Consider the following 19,806-nt stretch of genomic DNA (forward strand, 5'->3'; position numbering starts at 1 on the left):
CTGCCCTTTCACAGGAGGTATCAGATTCAATCTAAGCAGGAGCATACATAATATACTGACTGCGGCCCCGGGCCTTTTCATTGCAGTGGAAAGGCCAGATTGCTGTATATTTCATTTTTTAATATGCTGATGCAGTACAGTAGTGCACATCGTGTCAAACTCGGAATTTAAAAAATACATACAGTACTGAGCAAAAGTCTTAGGCACCTGTATAACATTCTTTACAGATAAGATTCTTTCAAAAATAATTAAATGAAAGGTCCAAAATAAACATACTATACATTTTACATTACATTTTAGTAATTTGGCAGAATTGTTAAAAACTGAATCAAATCAATATATTTTTGTGACCACCCTAAAAACGTTAAAACTGCATCACTTCTCTGAGAAGTGAGCCAACACTGTCCTGCAGTTCTATAAGACAATCAGGAGGGAGGTTGTTCCAAGCATGTCGGAGAACTTGCCACAGTTCTTTCGCAGACTTTGGTTGGCTCCTTGCTTCTGATCTCAGACAGCCTTGATCAAGTTTTTATGTAAAAAGTAGTCAATTGCTTACAGTAATATGTTACTTTTTTTAATTAAATACAAAAATGTCTCTTTTGGAAAATGAATATTTGGAAATCTCTAATGTGTTTATTTATACAAAAAAAGAAACATATATATATATATATATATAATAAAGTCTAGGGTGCCTTAGACAGTCCTGTATGTATTCCCTTCATCGGGTACACCAGCTCCTTAATGCAAATACTGAATTAGTCAATCATGTTGCAGTAACTCAAGGCATAAAGGCATGCTCAAGACATGGTCAAGAGGTTCAGTTACTGCTCAGACCGAACATCAGAATGGGGAAGAAATTTAAACTAAGTGACTTTGACCGTGGGTTGATTGTTGTTGGCAGAAGGGGTGATTTGAGTACAGTCTTTAGAGTTTATAGAGAATGATGAAAAATGATGAAAAACATCCAGTGAGTGGAAGTTATTTGTCTGAAAACACCTTGTTAATGAGAGAGGTCAGTGGAGAATGGCCAGACTGGTTCAACCTGACAGAAGGGTGACATGAACTCAGATGAACCAGATTTTACAACAGTGGTATACAGAAGAGTATCTCTGAACATTGAATTGGATAGGAGCAGCAGTAGAAGACCAATAAGTCTAATCTGTTCCAAATAAACTGGTTAGTAAGTGTATATTCCTAATATTGCCATTGCACACCTTCACTAATATGGAGACATTCAGGCAGATACTGTTTATTAACATAATACATTTGGCTGTATTATGAACTAGCTCTCGAGGCAAACTGTGAAATTAAAAATCATGCTGGATGTGCAAATGACTACTCTCTCCTGAAATGAAGATGGGGTTTTTTTTTTTTTACCCGGTCTAAAATTGGCCTCAGTTTAAGGGGAAATGAGTGGTTAGGAACACAAATGTAACACCCTTTTAATAGGACGTGGGTGTTATCACCGACACCGACAGGAATAACAGCAGACACCACGACGTCTCCCCGGTGACTCTGCTTATTATCCCATCCTCGGCCAGAGTGTGCATTTTATGTACCGTTTATGTGCGGCCGTCTATTTTTATTTGATCATTCAGACACAGACCACTTATTATGGATGTCTTGCAGCGTTCAGCACTGTGCCGCGTGCTTGACAGCAGCAATGATTTGTTGCCACGCCGAAGCCAATATCTGAAACAGTGGGGTAGGAAAAAGATGCTATATGCTCTTTATGGGTTTTTTTTAATTGCTTTATTTATTTCTTTTTCCCCTTGTTCGTTTCTTCCATAACTGGTTTAAGTGCCCGATAATGCTTTTTCTCAATGGCTTTTATTGTGTTCTTTGGCTGTTCCTGATGTGGAGATAACTCTAGCAACAAACAGGACCGGGAAGCGTTCTGTTCCCGTCTGCACTTTAACAGTCTTTTAACTGTTTAACTGCTGCTGGATGCCTTCACGTGCCATGTTTCCTGTGTCTTATCCAGCCACAGTGTGTGTTGTAATTTCCATGACAAAAGCACATTGTAATTTATTCTGTCTCTTTCTTTATTTCTTTCTTTTTGTCTATCTGCCTGTATGCCTGCCTGTCTGCCTATCTATCTATCTATCTATCTATCTATCTATCTATCTATCTATCTATATCTCTCTCTCTCTCTCTCTCTCTCTCTCTCTCTCTCTCTCTCTCTGCAGTTAGGATGTGGATCAGTGTGTCATGGTCTCATTCCCCCCCCGCCACCTGTCTAACCCCCCCCACGCCCATCTTACTCCCCCCTCTCTCTCTCTCCTCCCATCTCACTCCCCCCTCTCTCTCTCTCCTCCCGTCTCACTCCCCCTCTCTCTCTCTCCTTCCATCTTACTCCCCCCTCTCTCTCTCTCCTCCCATCTCACTCCCCCCTCTCTCTCTCTCCTCCCGTCTCACTCCCCCTCTCTCTCTCTCCTCCCATCTCACTCTCTCCTGTCTCTCTCTCCTCCCATCTCACTCCCCCTCTCTCTCTCTCTCCTCCCATCTCACTCCCCCTCTCTCTCTCTCCTCCCATCTTACTCCCCCCTCTCTCGCTCCTCCTGTCTCACTCCCCCTCTCTCCCTCTGTCTGTCTGTCAGCAGAGCACTCATATTGTCTTACAAAGGATATTCATCATTAAATTGCATCCAAGGCTCCGATTAAGTGACAACTATTTTCTAATTAATTTTCTCCTTTCCGGGCAAGTCGACGAGTGCTTCTGTCATCTGGGAAATATAACGTAGGCTGTTTAATAGGGATATTTTGATGCAGTTTGATGGGGAAATGTGGCTTCCCTTTGTCATGCTATTGCTCGCTTTCTAGCTAATGTTGCAGAAAATGAACGTGCGTATAGTAGCGAGAGATCTGCAGTGTAATGTGTGACGGAGTTTCAGCTCCAATAATTACAGCCCTTCTCCCAGCTAGTCAGTGCCATCGATTCAGCAAAATGTGGGTCCTTATCACAACGGCTCCTACAAAGTAGACGTTGTGGTGGAAAATGAAGAACGCGGTCAGGAGTAAAGAGATGATGATGGTGGTGGTGGTGGTGGTTAATGTTGAATTGCTGAGGAAGTAGAACCCCTCGCCACAATTTAAACTATTATATCCATGTCCCAAGTTTGCCCTGGTGTAAAATCCAGATATGCTTGACCAGCTTGACAATTGAGCTGGTCAAGCTGTTCATAAGCTGGCCTAGCTGGGTATAAGCTGGTCATAAAGCTGATCTAGCTGGGTATGAGCTGGTCAACCAGGTACCAACTGTTGTCAAACCATGTCAAGCTGGGAGCTGGTCTGAACTGGTCTACCAGCTAGCTTGTGCTGTTTTTTTCTGCAGGGTAATTACTTTTTTCTGGAGTGACCCAGATGTTTATGTCGTGCGAAACAGAGATTGAAAGACACCTATCTAATGTTATCAGGGTCTATCTGGAGGATCAGGTGTGTGATATAAATCAGGCCAGCTGCTGTCATTCAGGCGTGTAATCTGGCACCGGGAGTGTGTCCAAAACAACGTTGTGCCAGTGAGTGACCTATCTACGTACCTCCTCACCTTCACCCATTCAAACCTGCAATACAGTGCACAAACAAAGTGAGTGATAGTTAACTATAGTTAACGATAGTTAAGCACGGTGGAAGTTTCCACCGAAGATACAGTTTGGCAAGTTACTCAACAAAACAATGCCACACTTTGCCCAAGCACTTCTCCCAGAATACCTGTGCACTTCAGCGGAAACTTGAGACAGCTGGTAGTTGCCAGCTCAGACAAGCTACCAGCACTAGCTGGTTGACCAGCTCATACCCAGCTAGACCGGCTTTATGACCAGCTTGGCCATGTTGGTTGACCAGCTCATAGCCAGCGAGACCAGCTTATCACCAGCTCAATTTTCAAGCTGGCATCGCTGGATTTGACAAACGGGTGTTGCTTCAGTAAATATCCAGCAGTATTACATAGTTTATACTCTGTATTTTAAGAGTACAAGCTGTGTAAATTACTCTGGACGATTTGCATGTCAGCTAAATGTTGAATTGAAATGGTAAGTGATAAACATCTCTTCAGTGGGCTGAAGCTACAGTACAGTATGTAAAGCGCATAATAACATCAGATGAGAAAAACAGGAAGAACCGAGTCGGAGGTGATCTCCACAGCTTTCAGTGTGTTAAATGGCATTACCATAAACACGGGGGATTTTGAATCAGAGGATTATTTCGACATTTTCGAAAATAGAACCTTCCTTAAATAGCGAGGCGACATCATCGCCGGCATCTCTCAAAAGAAGGCTCCTTCAGTTGAGGACCGATTCCCGCTGACTCACCGACACGTCGCAAACAAGTCACGGCTGGCAACAAGTCAACAACCGCCGCGAAAACGCGCGCGGTCGGCGACTGTAACGGGCGAGACGTGCTGCCCGGTTCGCTCCTGGCCTCGCTCGCACCAGTCTGACCCCCCGCTCCGCAGCTGTCTCGGACGCACCAGAGCCGGACCGTGAATGCTAATTTCGCACGCGCTTAATCAAAATTCCATTGTCTCCGTCTACTAATGTCGCGCGATGTAGGACACGGGGAGAAATAGCGCTGCGGAAACCTCCGCTTGCCTCCCTCACACAAAAGGACATTGTCCCCGTCGTTGTGGCCGTGCCGCTGCGGCGACGATTCGGAATTGTACGAATGCGCTGGAGCCTGCCAGGAAACGAACTGTGTGGAGATCGACTTGGACACTGGTGAATCAGAAATTGGGGCAGACTTGTTGAGACGGGGAATGAGCCTTTGGCAAAACACAAGCCCCGGGAGATTGTGTAACGTTCAAGCCATTATAATCTACTGGCCCACCCTACTGCTATTACGGAGACTTTTGTCAGAGCGTGCAGTCCCCTACATGCTGTTGTCTATTTTATATAAACTGTCTGAAGTGTGTCATGGTGTGCCCAGATTTTGAAGCAGGCAGGGGCTTTTACTGAGGCTTACTCATGCCGGATATAAAAGCAGGAGAATACAGTGTTTGTTGATGGAATGTTTTCTACTAAAGTTCACTGATATTTACTATGATGTGTTCCTATTGTGAGTTGATGCATTACAATCCACATCGTGGAAAACAACGAGGAGCCACATTCAGTTTAACCTTTAGAATTAATGGTGAAGGTATTTGAAATTTGTTGTGAGGCATGTGAAATTGTGACCAAATTGAATGCAGTGGACAGGACAGCCTGTAGCCTAGAGGCTGAGGTACATGACTGGGACCTGGACGTTTGGTGGTTCAAGCCCTGGTGTAGCCCCAATCGGATCCATGCAGCTGCTGGGCCCTTGAGCATGGCCCTTAACCCCACATTGCTGTCCCTTGACAGTTGGTAAAACTATATTTTAGGTCAAATTTAAAGCAGCTGACGACGTGAGTTGAGAATCTGTACAGCACCCACACTTCCAGTAATATCACGCCCTTACATTTAAACAGACCCAAAGATCCATTGCAATGATCTGTTCTCTGGCTTGCTTTTCTAATGTATTATTTAGACAATTTAGACACACATTTGCATCCGTATGAAACACAATACACTGTTGATGTGCATATCAATGTGTATCGTTTCACATTCTGGCATAAATAGCCTTCCATTGGGCCTTTTAAATCGAGTAAATTATAATAATGGCTACGGCGATGTGCATTTGGAGGCTTTGTATGACAATTAGAAGGATTCATAAGGGGCTGCTTTCGAGAGCACGACACAGGAAAATGTTCAGTGTTAAATCAGTTCTCGCAGACAACATGTGGTCCCTATTGTTGGAGTGTAATCAACACTGGACATTTTACTGAGAAAGAAAGCTATTACCTGTCTCTTTTTCAACATTAGCAGCTTAAATTTATTTAGCACTGAGATATGACTGCTAATGATGAGAGCAACAAACAACAAACTTACAACAATTAAACCGCAAGTAGAACGACAGAGCCGGCTGTAGCTGCCAATTCATCATCTTTATTCAGCAGACAACGCAGCATCAATAATACATGAATGCTTACCGGTGATAAAGACTGGATTATCAACAGCTCATTCTAGGATTCTTGTTCTTCATGAAGACAAATTTAGAAAGGAATTACTCGTGCCCATTGACTCTGTTCCAAAACATTCAAATTATCTTTGTGGAATAGCTTGTAATAACATTCTTACCATTCACAATGTTACTTATTTACCTCGGTTTCAAAGCTGCAAGATGCCTTGGTGTCTCAGAGAGAAAACTAATCAACTCTTGGCCACAACAACCGAGCATTGGACACTGTACAAAAAGAAGGAAACAGTTCAGTATTCAGTATCTGGCTGTTAAACTTATGTAACTGTCAGTGAATCGTCATTGGGATACTATGGATTGACACTTATTGTATGAAAAGTGAGACACACATCATCCAACTGAGTTATCTTTTCAAATAAAAACAAAATGTACCCATGTTTTTGCTAAATTGAGAATTTATTATTATTTATGACTGAATTCATTCACGTTACTTCTTATGAAGCATTCAACCCTGGAATTGAATCTAACAGGAGGATGTCTTTATTCCAGACAGAACAGATGCTGTGGTTTAAATGTTCACTTCAAAGTTACATTTGCTTTCAAGCTGTGAACAGTTTGAAAACAAATAAAGGTGGGGGGCTATAGTAATTATGGCATTTTTGTTATGAATGTCATTGAAAGCTTTAAGGCTTTTGAAAAAAGCTCTTTTTTTGCATCCGTGCTATGGTCAAGCAGTACAAAAGATTGGTCTGTAGTGCAGTTGAATTCACTCTTAATGGCTGTGTAGTTTCAAATTCAGATTCTCCATTCAGTTAGTACATTACCAAAATATGATTGGTTCGTCTTCATATTACTAATTCTTGGTTGTTAATGTTATGTTGCACCAAAAATGCATCTTTGGTCTTCCAGATCATTTCAGAGGTACATGTTTCAATTATCATGAGGTAATTCCTGACATGGAGAAAATAACATGCTTATATTAGGGGTGGTCTGTAGCATAGTGGTTAAGGGACTGGGACACGCAAGGTTGGTGGTTCTAATGACTGAAATGCCAATAATGTAATTAGAGTGATCCAATGTTGATATCTGTAGAAATGCAATAATATGGTGATATACCAGCATAGCACAGGACAATTGCATTTTCTTTAATTCTGTCTGTAAAATTACAGGTTGATGTGGTAAAGAGTGTGTGCTTTGCCTGTTTGTGCAGTAATTTTAGGCAGTTTCCTCTCAGTTGAAAGGGGACAGGAGTACTGAGTCAGCTTTCACGTGAAGCTGAAATTTTCATAACTGACCATCATGGAATTGCCAGGTCTAAGATGTCATTCAGTGTTGCTTATACCAGATAACCATCAAGCACCTCCTCTCAGTGCTGTGTGTGTGTGTGTGCGTGCGTGCGTGCGTGCGTGCGTGCGTGTGTGTGTGCAAGTGTGAATGCATGTCTGCCTGTGCAAATGAATGCATTTGTTTGTATTGTTTATGTATTTCTGCTCAGGCTTATTTTAGTCATGTGTCTGTCTGTCTGTGTAAAGTAATGTATTTGTCTGCATTTTCTGTGCGCATGCTTATTTTTAGTCGTGTGTGTGTGTGTGTGTGTGGGTGGGTGGGGGGCGGGGGGGGGGGGGGGGGGGGTCTTTAAACGACAGAAGATAGCGCAGGGAATGCCTCATTCAGAGTGCCAAATTTTGTTATCACAGCCAAAATGTTCTCCCCCCTGACGTGTCGGTCGTGTTTACTGACAAAGCCGCCCCTTTAACCGCGGGACTCAAACTCACCTTTCCCTACTCCCCCGAGACATTCTGCACTGCCCTGAAACTGTTCCAGTCACCTCGTTTCAAATGAGGAGCTGCGGCGAACGAACGGCGTCACATGTTTTAACACGTCCGTGCTCGATGACTCCACGCAGTGAAGCCTGGTGAGAGCTTCCCGAAATTATCTTCCTCCACCTCCAGCTCGTCTGTGGCGGTTGTGAGAGTAGCAACCCGGAGCGTGTCAAGTCTTCTTTTTTTTTTCTTTTTTTTTTTCCAAGGATCTGAACTGGATCGATTTCCTCAGTCGGCAACAGACGAGCAAGAGAAAAAGAGAAGAAGAAAAAAAAACCAGGCGCGGTGTATCGACTTTCTCTGGATATAAAACGCGACGGAATAAGGACCAAGGAAAGGGAGAAGAAGGGGAGTGCGTTATTCCTTATTTTGTGCTCCATTCTCAATTACATTCATGTGTTACAATGCAACAGTAGGCTATTGCCTAGGCAGGTCTCAGTCGGGAATGTGCGCACGGGTAAACGCTTCTAAAAATTAATTTGAAACAGCACCTGGAATTCTTTCTGTGACGCAAATGACAATATTCCTGACAGGTTTTTATTTCTTATTAATCCAAACCCTCCCCAAAAAAACGTTGAAAAATATCCGATGGGATGTATTTATAATTGGAAAGACTGACAAATGAAACGTGCAATTTTCATCAACTCGCTCCACTGGAAGGTTTAAGTGACCCAACTCTGAAACGGTGTTTTAACTTTACCAGTTCGAGCTTTTATTCAAAAACAGAAAAATCTTTGGATACACGTTTGTCCTATAAAAGTTTTATTGTTTTTTTTTTTTTTCACCGTGAACCCTGTTGAAGCAATTCTTGTCATTAAAAGCAAGTCAATGTGGGACGTCTTGACGGAGAGCGCAATCTCAACAAAGGGAATAAATGGAACTCTCTCCCGCTCGGGCTATAATTGGACTTACATGTTTTAAGGGTTTATTGCAGGTTAAAGCGCACCCAGTTGACAGGTGCGCACTTCCTTGACGGAGAGGGCGGCGAGGCGAGTGAGGATTTGAGGAATGCAGACACAGGAATTCACCTAGCCTGCACAGCCTTACCTGCGGTGCTGTCTACACCGCTCTGCAAGTGAGTAACGGTATAGCGTGATATCGGTTGATTTAAAGACGAATCTGTATTAATGTGTTTCATTCACAATGTGTGGACTATAAGTAAATATAGGAGCGTGGGTCTATAGTGTTGCCTGAAGCATATGTATCTAAATATGAAAATGCCATTAAAATATAAGTGTCATTGAGTTGTTGCATTTGGCTGCACAGAATCATAAATAATGTGTGAGCATTGATCTGTGTGTCATTCATGTTGGGTAATTTACTCGAACATACCAGTGATTCTAATTGTATTCACGTTCTGCTTTCAGCCGAATATTGAAGAAAACAGGAAGAGGAATGTTGAGGCAGATAATACTGAACTCCACCGCTGCCTCTGGGCTTGAACTGATGACCCAGACTCACACACCATCCCTAAATATCTCTCACGGGCCCGTGAGCGCGGCAGCGCTGCTCAGACCAACAGGCAGGGGACTGCGAGAAGGAGAGCTTAGCAAACCGGACCTGGTCACCTATATAGTTATTTTCCTCTTGTTGTTCTTGTTGGTGCTAATAATCGTGTTTTACATCAACTGCCAGCTTAAGAACTCCTTCTTCGCGTCAATGCCCTATGATAGGTCATTGCGAGAGGCGAGAAGCTCCTACAAGTGAATTTAAACGGGAGCTCGGACCATGGCGTCTGAACAAACGCCCATGAATGGTCGAGTTTCTGAATCTGTGGAATGTGTTTATTTTGTATAAGGTACAGTACAACATATGCAGTATTTTCTGAGATGAACTTAATGTTATTGTGATTGTACATAAAGAGCTATTATAGCGTATGATTTTGAATATGTGTTATATTTACGGTACCAAGTTGGATATGCTGCTGAGCAGTTTAGTGCATGTTTGATTTCTGCAATGGCACTGTCATTAAATCTCAAAGGTCATTCTATCCGTCTGGACCTTTACAGAACGAGACATCATCTTTGGTGTGCAATACGTAAGATAAGGTTTGTGCCTTGGTTGAAGAATCCACTGATTATTATGACATAATTCTCTTTTCAGATAAATAAACAGTTAATATAGGCTAGCATTGTAAAGAGTCATTGGCTCACATGGGCCTTGCATTCTGGGATACCTCAGAGTTATTTGTTTATAAGATATCTTGACTGAACTGATCTGTGTGATGGGTATTAATCTGAACACAGCATCACATGCAATGGACACTTCAAACATGCAGAATGAGCATCTCTCGGTTGCAAATTAGGACATTATCACACAGAATGGGTAAAATTAAGAAAAGTTCAGTCCTTTTTGGTTTTAGACACTGTAACCTCTGTGGGTCTGTTGAGTTGGACCACTCATTTTGACCACCATTGAATTCCCTTTGTAGGTGGTTCTCAGGAAATTAAGTCTGAAATCTATCATTGGAAACATATGAACACCATATTAAATGTGGACCCCTTATAAGCCAGCGTACTACCCCCAGTGACCACTGGCCCCACAGTAGACCAGGCTGTTTCATGGAAACCATGTTGAATCAAATAGCAACAAATTCCATTCAATGGTTTCTTTCTCCGCCCCAGGAAAACAAGCAACAGACAACCCCCCACCACCACCCACCCCACTGGAAGTTTATTACACCCTTAACCCACCCCCCAGACATGCACCACCACCAAAAAAAAATACAAATAAAAATAGGCCATTTCATTGCAAATTTCAGACTGGGTCTCATTGCTGGTGGTTAGACGAAGGCCCAATACAGAACGTGACCCTCAGTGTGAGCTTCTACGACGGCTGTTTGCTTCATTCAGCTTCAGGGGGCTGGGGGTTTAATAAACTAGCAGAGGCCGGCTGCCACACACCGCACCGCTACCGGAGAGCGGCGCCTCAGCGTCATTAACTTTGATGGGTATCTCTTTGGTGAGTCAGCCAAGTGTGACAGACCACAACAGGAGTATTAACTTTGCCTATTACACACCTGCAGTTCCTGTCAACAGTCATCTCCTGCCGCATGTCATCCATATATGTAGCTCTGCTGTTTTGAAATTAATGTTGATGCCATTAGCGCTTCATCCGGAGAGACTAGCGAATTGGCTACCTTTTCTTTGGCACGGAAACAATACGCGTGCTTTGTCAGCAATCACGTCAAGTTCGGTGATTCTCACCCAATCCACGCGTTGCAAGTTTGCATCCTAGTTACATTTTGTGATAACTGCTGGTATGTTCCCCTTTCTTTTTTTTTTTTTACAATGCAATCCCATGGGCATGTTAACACAGCTGGCTACGAATATGCATAAACACAGACTTTATGGAAAACTCAGGGGAAACATGCAAATAGCACATTCTGGGTTTTCGAATGGGACTTAATTAAATTATGTGTGAAGGTGGCGTCTATCATGAAAAAGGAATGTTCATGTGCATTGACTTATTTGTGATTAAATGCTTGTATGTTCATACCTGGAAACATGGACTATATTTATATACATGATCATCTTGTTATTTATGATTGGATTGGCTAAAATAATTATATTTGAACATTGCAAAGTGATCCACTTCTCGATGTAGTTTAAGTAGGCCTGTTTTTTTTTTTTTTTACAAACAATAACAAAATAGGGGGAAAACTATGTAAGGTTCGGAGGGACAGCTTTTACTCTTTGAGCATAATCTTACAAATTCATGCGTCTGCTCTCAGCACTGACAGCCATGTATATATACCCATGGTATGAAGCTACCGTCGCTGAGAATTATGTGAAAAATAAGACCAATCCGGCGCAATAGCCACAGCTGAAATTGTGAGATAGGGGACAACAGAGATGTGGCGGGCAATGTAATTGGTGACGCGGAAGCATAAATATTTCTAAGGATTTCTGATCTTGTGTGGAGGAGTGGGAGGTGGAAAGCTGTCGAAATCACAGAGAGAGAGAGAGCTATGAAGATGATAACGCCACTAAATCGCGTCCCCTGCGACGCAGCCCGAAGGATCTGGGTTTCCATTAGTCAGCACATTTAGGGAACACACGTTGTGGTAAATATATGAATTTGTGCAGGGCGACAGGAAGGCAAAAATATAGACTGGTGGGGAACAATGAACTACGCCTGTGACAAACTTGGACTTCTAAGTAACGTCCTTGAATAGCCTAGCATAGGAAACAACCGTACTTGCTTCTAACTTGGTAGGCTACTTGCTACATAGGGAAACGGGTGTTTGGTGCACTATAGCCTAGATGTAAAAGCAAATGAAGATTGCTTGTAAGGCATGTAAAAAAGCCCAATTAATTTTATGTTTCATAACTATCTCTTTAACAGCCACTTCGAGCTTACACTTTGTGTAGGCTTTTCCCCTCCACTTAAAAAGATCATAACCTATTTCACTTAGCCTACTAGCTACGTATTACCGATGGTTAATGTTTCGGAAATGTTGCGACTGGATAATTTATCATCCGACCTTAAGAAAAAACATTATATTGTGAATACAAATAATAATGCATGAAATTGTGAAAACACATATATATATTACACACACACACACACACACATACACACACATATATGGGTCAAATATATATATATATATATATATATATATGATTAATGTCCATGGGAAAGCATCATATAACGCGCCGTGCTTCAACACTCGGCCAAGGAAACACTGTGCGTGCTGTAATCGAAACTTCCACTGGATGGAGCTCTTTCACTTTGCAGGAAGATTACACGAACACACTTCAAATCAAATAGTAAAGGTAACACACAGGAGGGTAAACTAATGTCCCAACTTTCTCCAAGATTGATTTAGCCTAATAACGAATAATGGCAATTAAAATGAAGGCTATATGCTGTGGTAACAGGTATAGTTGCCCTGTCTGACAGTCCAACTTGCCCCCCTGTTTCGCCATGCTAAGCTCGGTCCTTCCTGTTTTCAGGTGAAACCTTGCGCTTAGTCCCTCCCTCGACAGCTCTAACCTGTCTGAGACAGGAAGCCGTGTTCGAGACCTGTAAACAGGGGAACTCGGAAAAAAACTCACCATTAGAAATTATGGAAACTAAGTTTGACGAATGTAGTTATATGAATTAAAAGGGGAATAGTGGCTATGGACAACGCAAGCAGCACAATAACCAACTTGTTGCAGTACCATACTAACGAGCGAGAGTGATTTCACAATCAACTCAGTCACAGCGAGTGTCGTATTTGAGAAGTTGCTCATCAAACTTGCGCGGATTAGCAGCAAGATAACGTGAACATGTGTTAATGTAGCTGCGAGTGGAAATAAATCGCCTGAATGAACTGAAGTAGGAGACAAACAGGAGGAAACACTGTGGATACCGTTTCCTTTATTTGGGGGGTTCATTTTTAAATTTCCCTCCCTTTTTAAGTCGGAGCGGAGGAGAAGGGAACCAGAGTACTTTGCAGCCCGGCAGCCTGAACTCAGGCCTCGGGGTCTCACGTCTGAGTTTTTGCCCTCTGGAAGGGATACAAAGAAAAACACAATTCTAGCATTTTCTGAGGCGTAAGAGGACCGGGGATCATCAGGTGTATTTTTCTTCGGGTTGAGTGTTTGTTGCCGTGTCTCAGTGGGATTACAGCGGCAGAATGGACTCGCAGTCCGGGAGCTCGGCATCTGCCGGGGTGTCGAAGAGTGGAAAGGATAAAAAATCCAAGAAACATCTAGAAGATGGAGACGGGAAAAAGAAATTCGTACGTATTTATAGCATATGGGCAATAATTTCCCTCACACTTGGTATTTTGTTTGTTTGCTCCGAGTTCGTAATTTTAAGTTTCCTATCTCAGAAAGTAGCCTAACGTGGTCCACGGATGGGTAACTATTGTGAAAGTTACTGTAACACTTCAGCATTTAAAATTGCCCCCTTTCATTGTGAAGTAGTCCAAGTTACTCTGGTATTGTAAAGAAAAGCAACCGGCATAGTTTCATCTGACTGGGCAAAAGTTATTGCTATTGAAATGTATGAAAGTTGGTTAGAGCTAACTTAGCTCTGGTTAGATGCTGGCTCGGCTTCAGCAATGAGGAAGTTTTGCGCGGAGACATTTCTGCAAGTTTAGTTTTAAACTTTGCCCTAATGTGTGAACACGGAAAAGATGCGAGTTAGCTGCTTAGAGAAAATCTTGGCAACAAAAGTTTGACAGGCAGTAGTCTACTGCACTTTATCTGTAGTTATGAAAACAGGACGAAACACTGGTGTCAACAGGTTGCTATTGCCGAGTTTATAGTAACGTTAGTGCATTTAACATTATAGTGCTGCTTCATATTTATTTTAACGTAACGTATTAAAGTGCACACAAATATTTGGCGGGCATTGTAGCCTACGTACAATTCCCAGAGTCCCAAATTCCCCTGTTCATGCTTTGCTATTGGTCAGCTAGGCTACGTTATTTGTTAATATCCACGTTCATTTTTTTCTTCTTCGCATAATAGTCCTACAGTTTTGGCTGCTACAATGAAGAATAAGCTAACATTGTATAATTTCGCAATTTCATGAATGCGACGGTGTATGTAGTCACTGGTCACCGTAGGTGCAGTTCATGACAGTTCGCAAGCACGAGGTCTGTATCAACAGTGTTGAATTGGAGATATCGATGTGTGCCGTAATTTAACCCCCGGCTGGCAACAAGAAATATGATATTCCAGACAAATTGTAACCGTAGGACTCCCACGTAGGCTACAGCACACACCTGGTTTTGAAACCCCACTCCCAAACGGCCCTTCCCTAGCGTGGGGAGCCATTCTCGCATACCGCTGTTATCAGGAGTGGGGTAGGTGTCCATCTGGGATATCCCACTGTGTTTTCAGCTGCGCTGTTGCCACTTCTCTCTTACTGACATAAGGATAACAGTTACGCACTTCTCACAAGTTTATTTCCGAGGAAACTCGAAGCAAAATTGCAGGGAAAATTTCCTTGGGGGATTATTTTCTGTTTGTCATTTGTGAAAAGCCTTTTTTTATCATTGTAAATGTATTTTAAGTGTGATTTTCCAACAACTGTTATTTCTGGTGGTAGTCTGAGAAGGTGCCCTTTTGAACCCTTACGTGTTAGAGCCACATTCCAACTACGGGAGCTGCCGCTAGGGAGCTGTTGATTTCTATGGTAGATATTAGGGTCCACTTGCACTGATAGCACCTTACTACTGTCCGTTTCAGGGAGGTGACCGATTTGCACAGTTTATGTGGCCAAGGCCATGTGATCTCTGCTTCGTTTAGCGCTGTATTGACTTTGCACTGAAGCATGCTGGCTATCTGATTTTGTGATGATGCCTGATGATCCTTATCACATAAACAGTCCTGCAGGTAACCGGGTCACAACGTTGTTCTTTAGAAATGCTAAACTTCACTGGGGCGCACCAGTGTGCAGGTACTGGAATAAGAACGCAACTATTTTTGATTGATTTGTGGATGCTCCTTTGCACACAAGTGTTTTTTGCCAGTGTGCGTTTTCCAAAAAATTGACGAGACCTGATTTGATAATGCGTGTGATGTCCATACAGGCGTTTAAGTGGATACGTTGGCCACGGTGCCTCGATGGACAATTGAGAACAGCATCAGCCATTGTATCCCCCAGAATGTTTATAGTTTGGTGTTGGAAAGCGTGCTGGCTATCTGATAGGCAATGTGCCATTTTGTGATTCGTGGGGAGATCATTTATCCTTGTACTGAGGCCGCTGACCACATGATGTGACATGTGACACGGACCGGCGTCACGGCGACGCAGTGGAGAGCACTGTGGCCTCACAGGAAGACGGTCCCGGGTTCGAATCCTGGCTGGGACCTTGTGTTCTCCCCGTGTCTGCGTGGGGTTTCCTCTGTGTACCCTGCTTTCCTCCCACATTCCATAGACCTGCAGGCTCATATTAGGCAGGTTATGGAGGGCCGTTCCGCGTGCTGGGTTCTGTTCCGACCATTTCCAACCAATTCCAACCATTTTAGTTTTCTGACAGCTCTGTAGATTACACTGGTTCACTCCTGTACTGGATCGCAGTGAAATCTTTAGGATACGCCTGCAGTCTGTGACTTTAACTCGCACAAATTGCCATGATGCAGTATGCAGTATGATTATCGTAAAATGATTAATAGCCGAACTTGAAATGTTTCGGCCCTTGCTGTGCACCCCTGGGCTACTTGGTGTCTAAATTGGCCATAGGTATGACTGTATGTGAGTGAATGGTTTGTGTACTTGCCCAATGCATGCCATTCGCTCAATGCTTGCCATCGGAATGAGGAAGGAAATTCCGATGGCATTCATTGTGTTGAATTTCACCATGGAAACAGTGGGGATAGCGAATATGTTCCTGTATGGCGTAACTCCCTACCTGTTTATTCGCCGTAAGCATTTAAATATTTATTTAAATTTATAGCAAAGTTTAACTCCCTGACCTACTATCATGTGTGCGGTACACTGATGGTAAATATTCAAATATTTGCGCTCTTGGTGCAAGCTAGATTCTGCTGATTCTCTGGTGCTCAGTACTTGAGGAAGCACAGCAATAGATCAATTGAAGCACTTGATTGCAGACCTGGGGCCTGTATCATGAAGCAGGATTCCTGAATTAGCTACATAACTGCGTTGAGTAAAACCTGAAACCCTCCCAAATCAGGAATATGGACTGAAGTAAAAAGAGCTGTTCCGGGTTTCACTCAGTGCAGTTACCCAGCCAACTCAGTGATCCTGTTTTGTGCTACAGGCCCCTGGGTGAAATACATAGCTAATTGTTTTGGATTCTTTTCTGTGCTCGATTGATCTTATCTGGTGCAATTGAGCCAACCAATCGGACCTGAATGGTGGGGGGGGTTTGCACTTTTTACACCAGACAATCTCAGTAAAGCGTAGAAAAAGAATCTGAATCCAAAACAGTGATATATTTGACCCAGGTCTGGTTGATTACACAGCTGTCTCAGGTCTCCTAGTTTCCTGGGTCTGAACTGATTGCTGGTCTTGAGGCGAAAACAAAATGTGCCAGACTCTGTGTTTCTCCAGGACCAGGACGGAGGATCACTGGTCTATATTCACCATGCTGTCAAAACAAACACTACGAATGGGAACAAAACATCTCGATGAATTCTGCTTTGCATATTCCTATTTTGAAATTTCATAAGCTGCCAGACCTGTCGTGCCTATTTTAAATGTTACTGGTTTATCCGACTACTCCAGTATCTGCCCCCCCCTCTGGTTCTATTGAGGGCGGTTTTGCTGGAATTTATTCCACCATGTGACAGATTAAAATAGTCTCCAAAAGCCAAACTTCATTTTGAAGCCTACTTCTTTATGCTGCATATAAGCTGCTGAAAACCCATGTTGTTAAACTCAGGTGGGAGGTCAGGAAAAACTTGCAAATGAAATCATACTATATTTAACTACCAATATCCTTGCATTGTCACAGGGAAATAAACTATATTTTGTTATCGTTTGATAAAAAGCTTTGATGCGTGGCAGTAATGACACAAATTTTAATAGTATTTTGCAATGGTAGCCTAAGTAGAGAGAATGTGAATTATGGGTTTTTATGTTTTCTTTAATTCAACATACTGAATTTTTCTTTTCATTTTCCACTGTAAGAATATCTTATCAAGAAGCCCACATGGGGATAGGAATTACACTACCGTTCAAATGTTTGGCATCACCCTGTCTTTTTCAGATTTAATGTTTTATTTTCAAAGTGCAGATTCAGTGCTTTTATTGTGTCAAAACCTATGGCCCCGAATATTGAAGGGCATTTTTCACCATGTCGTAGTTACAGCACTTTTTATATGTAAGCTTAGTTCCCCATTTTAATGTTTGAGACACATAAAGATAATGTCAAATAAGAGTCATGTATAATCTACTCAGTGCCCCCTTTTGCCTAAAGTCACAAAGATTAGTGCATTACAGGAATGTTTTACTGATTACCTGCAGCTTAGAGAGGAACGCCTGGTAAACATACCTGCTCCTTAATATCGCTCTTCATTAAAACGAGAGCTCATTAAACCTCGCCAACCAGAAATAATTGTTTTCTCTGAGCTCCCCTCCAACTTTGCACAGCGATAATTAACTTAGCCCTGCAAGACTTGATTTATAAAACATGCTAAGTTTAGCAATATGGCAGTGCATAACTGTCTTAATTCTTTCATGAAAATCTAGCCTGGGTGTCTCTGGGTGTGATTATATCTCTCTGTTGTGGGAGAAATAAAGATTTAACACATTTTCAACCTGTTCGTCTTGTTAGCCTCTGGCTAGAGTTGAAATGGAAGCTTCCCTGTCTCGATGTTTACAAAACAAATCTTATGTGTTACTGTGAGGCACACTGGCGGAATAACAAAAAAAAAATATATTAATAATAATAATAATGATTATTGTTGTTGTTATTATTAATGTTATTGTTGTTATTATTAAGCAAACTCCCGTCCCCATCAGCTTCCATAGCCCAGACCCTGTTTATGCAACAGCTGTTGTTTGCTGGAGCAGTTCAGTCGAAGGTCTTAAATGTAATTGCCTCGCTAGGGAATCAAATCTGTGGCCCTCAGGTTGGGAAATGGGCTCCTTAATCACACAGAGAGGAGGGCTGTGAAGAGAGAGGCTGGTGGAGTCCAGCCAGGCTTCTTCTGCACCATTCAGCCGTGCGGGCGAGTCATTATCCCCGCACCCTCCCCTCCTCCCAGGAGAGACATGCTGATGGGCAACCTGTAGTGTAGCAGCTAAGGTGCATAACCGGGACCCGGAAGGTTGGCGGTTCAAGCCCCGGTGTAGGTACTGCTGTTGGGCGCTTAAGCAAGGCCCGTAACCCCGGATTGGTCAAATGCATGATAGAAATTCAAAACTTCAATAAAGTAGGTTGTATATTCTACTTATGCTTTTTCTTTACCTGCACCAGAGACCCGGTCATTTCCCTAGACTCCCTCTCAGCCTCTGCTGTACAGGATCATAGCTCTTTAGTGTGAAACCGTCCGTAATGGGCGCCATTTTGTTTCATGCTTTATCCCCTTCACGCAACCCCCCCGATTGGCCGTGGCGAGTGGCAACGCTGTCGCGTGGTTGGTCCGTTTAGCAAACACACACTGCCCGCGCTCATCTGAAACCAGATTGATACATTGGGCAATAGTGTCTATCTGGGAGTTCATAAAAACATTCTTTCACCACCATAAATTCTTTGTTCAGTCATAGCCGCAAGATAAAGTCAAGGCTTCCCAGGTGTGCCAATACAGTGGTGAAAAATGACCACACTGATAAAACCAAGTAACCAAGAGGAATTCCTGTGTTGTTATACCATGTTATTCTGCTATCAATATCTGTGATCAAATACGGAATGAATATACAGTCTTAATCTTATCATTGGTTTGACATGGAGATATGCACCTCGATGAATAAACACGAAAGGAATGCAGTAGTGAAAAATGACCACACTGGCAAAACCAAGTAACCAAGAGGAATTCCTGTGTTATTATGCCATGCTATTCTACTATCAATATCTGTGATCAAATATGGAATGAATATACAGTCTTCAGGCGTTATTTGTTTTACCAATTCTGCTGACGCATGGTTAAAGCTAATTCCTCCCATGCTAACGTGGATTTGGGTGAGAAAAGCAGGATGAAGAATACACAGAAACATGGCAAAGATGTACATATTACGAATTTAAATTATTAATATTATGCCATTTTTTAAAATATTATTATAGTCGCATTGGTCATAATACACGACTGTTAGCCTTGGCTAATAATCCTCATCGTATCTGCTGTTTAGCTGTTAGTATAGGCACATTGTTAGCATGCCTTGGGGGCAGTGTTAGTGCAGTGGGGGTGGCGGTGGGGGTGGGGGTGAGTAGGCTCCCGGCTCATGTTTGTTTCCAGGGTCTGTTTGTCTGCTCTGCCTGCACCAGTTGTTTGCTTTGACGGTGGCACAAGAACTGCACAAACAAAAGATGGAAGGCCTGACCTGTGTGTACGAAAACATGTTTACAGAAAATAAGCTT

At 42.6% G+C, this 19,806-nt stretch overlaps 2 protein-coding genes across 3 annotated transcripts in view; both read left to right on the forward strand.

Moving 5' to 3' along the window:
* The first annotated feature begins 1,619 nt into the window (after positions 1–1,619).
* LOC133124989 (small integral membrane protein 32-like) lies at positions 1,620–9,691 on the forward strand. 2 transcript variants are annotated; one of them, XM_061236636.1, is made up of 3 exons: positions 1,620–1,705; positions 8,021–8,889; positions 9,182–9,691. In XM_061236636.1, exon 3 carries the CDS (start codon positions 9,210–9,212, stop codon positions 9,519–9,521), a length of 312 nt encoding a protein of 103 aa, XP_061092620.1. In that variant the 5' UTR covers positions 1,620–1,705; positions 8,021–8,889; positions 9,182–9,209; the 3' UTR covers positions 9,522–9,691. The 2 variants fall into 2 exon arrangements, with proteins under 2 accessions (XP_061092620.1, XP_061092619.1); XM_061236635.1 differs by lacking the exon at positions 1,620–1,705 and having other exon boundaries at positions 7,650–8,889.
* Positions 9,692–12,820: 3,129 nt separating this feature from the next.
* The window catches only part of LOC133123569 (protein diaphanous homolog 1), a 66,344-nt gene continuing 59,358 nt past the window's right edge, over positions 12,821–19,806 (forward strand). Inside the window, exon 1 of the mRNA XM_061234039.1 lies at positions 12,821–13,548. Within this exon, the coding sequence (XP_061090023.1) occupies positions 13,444–13,548 (105 nt within the window). The 5' untranslated portion in view covers positions 12,821–13,443. The remainder of the gene's footprint in view (positions 13,549–19,806) is intronic.

This window comes from Conger conger, chromosome 3 (genome assembly GCF_963514075.1).
Source record: "Conger conger chromosome 3, fConCon1.1, whole genome shotgun sequence".
NCBI lineage: Eukaryota > Metazoa > Chordata > Actinopteri > Anguilliformes > Congridae > Conger > Conger conger.

Excerpts from the sequence above, each read along its gene's own strand:
- LOC133124989 (XM_061236636.1), top strand. The coding sequence starts at position 9,210 with ATGTTGAGGCAGATAATACTGAACTCCACCGCTGCCTCTGGGCTTGAA.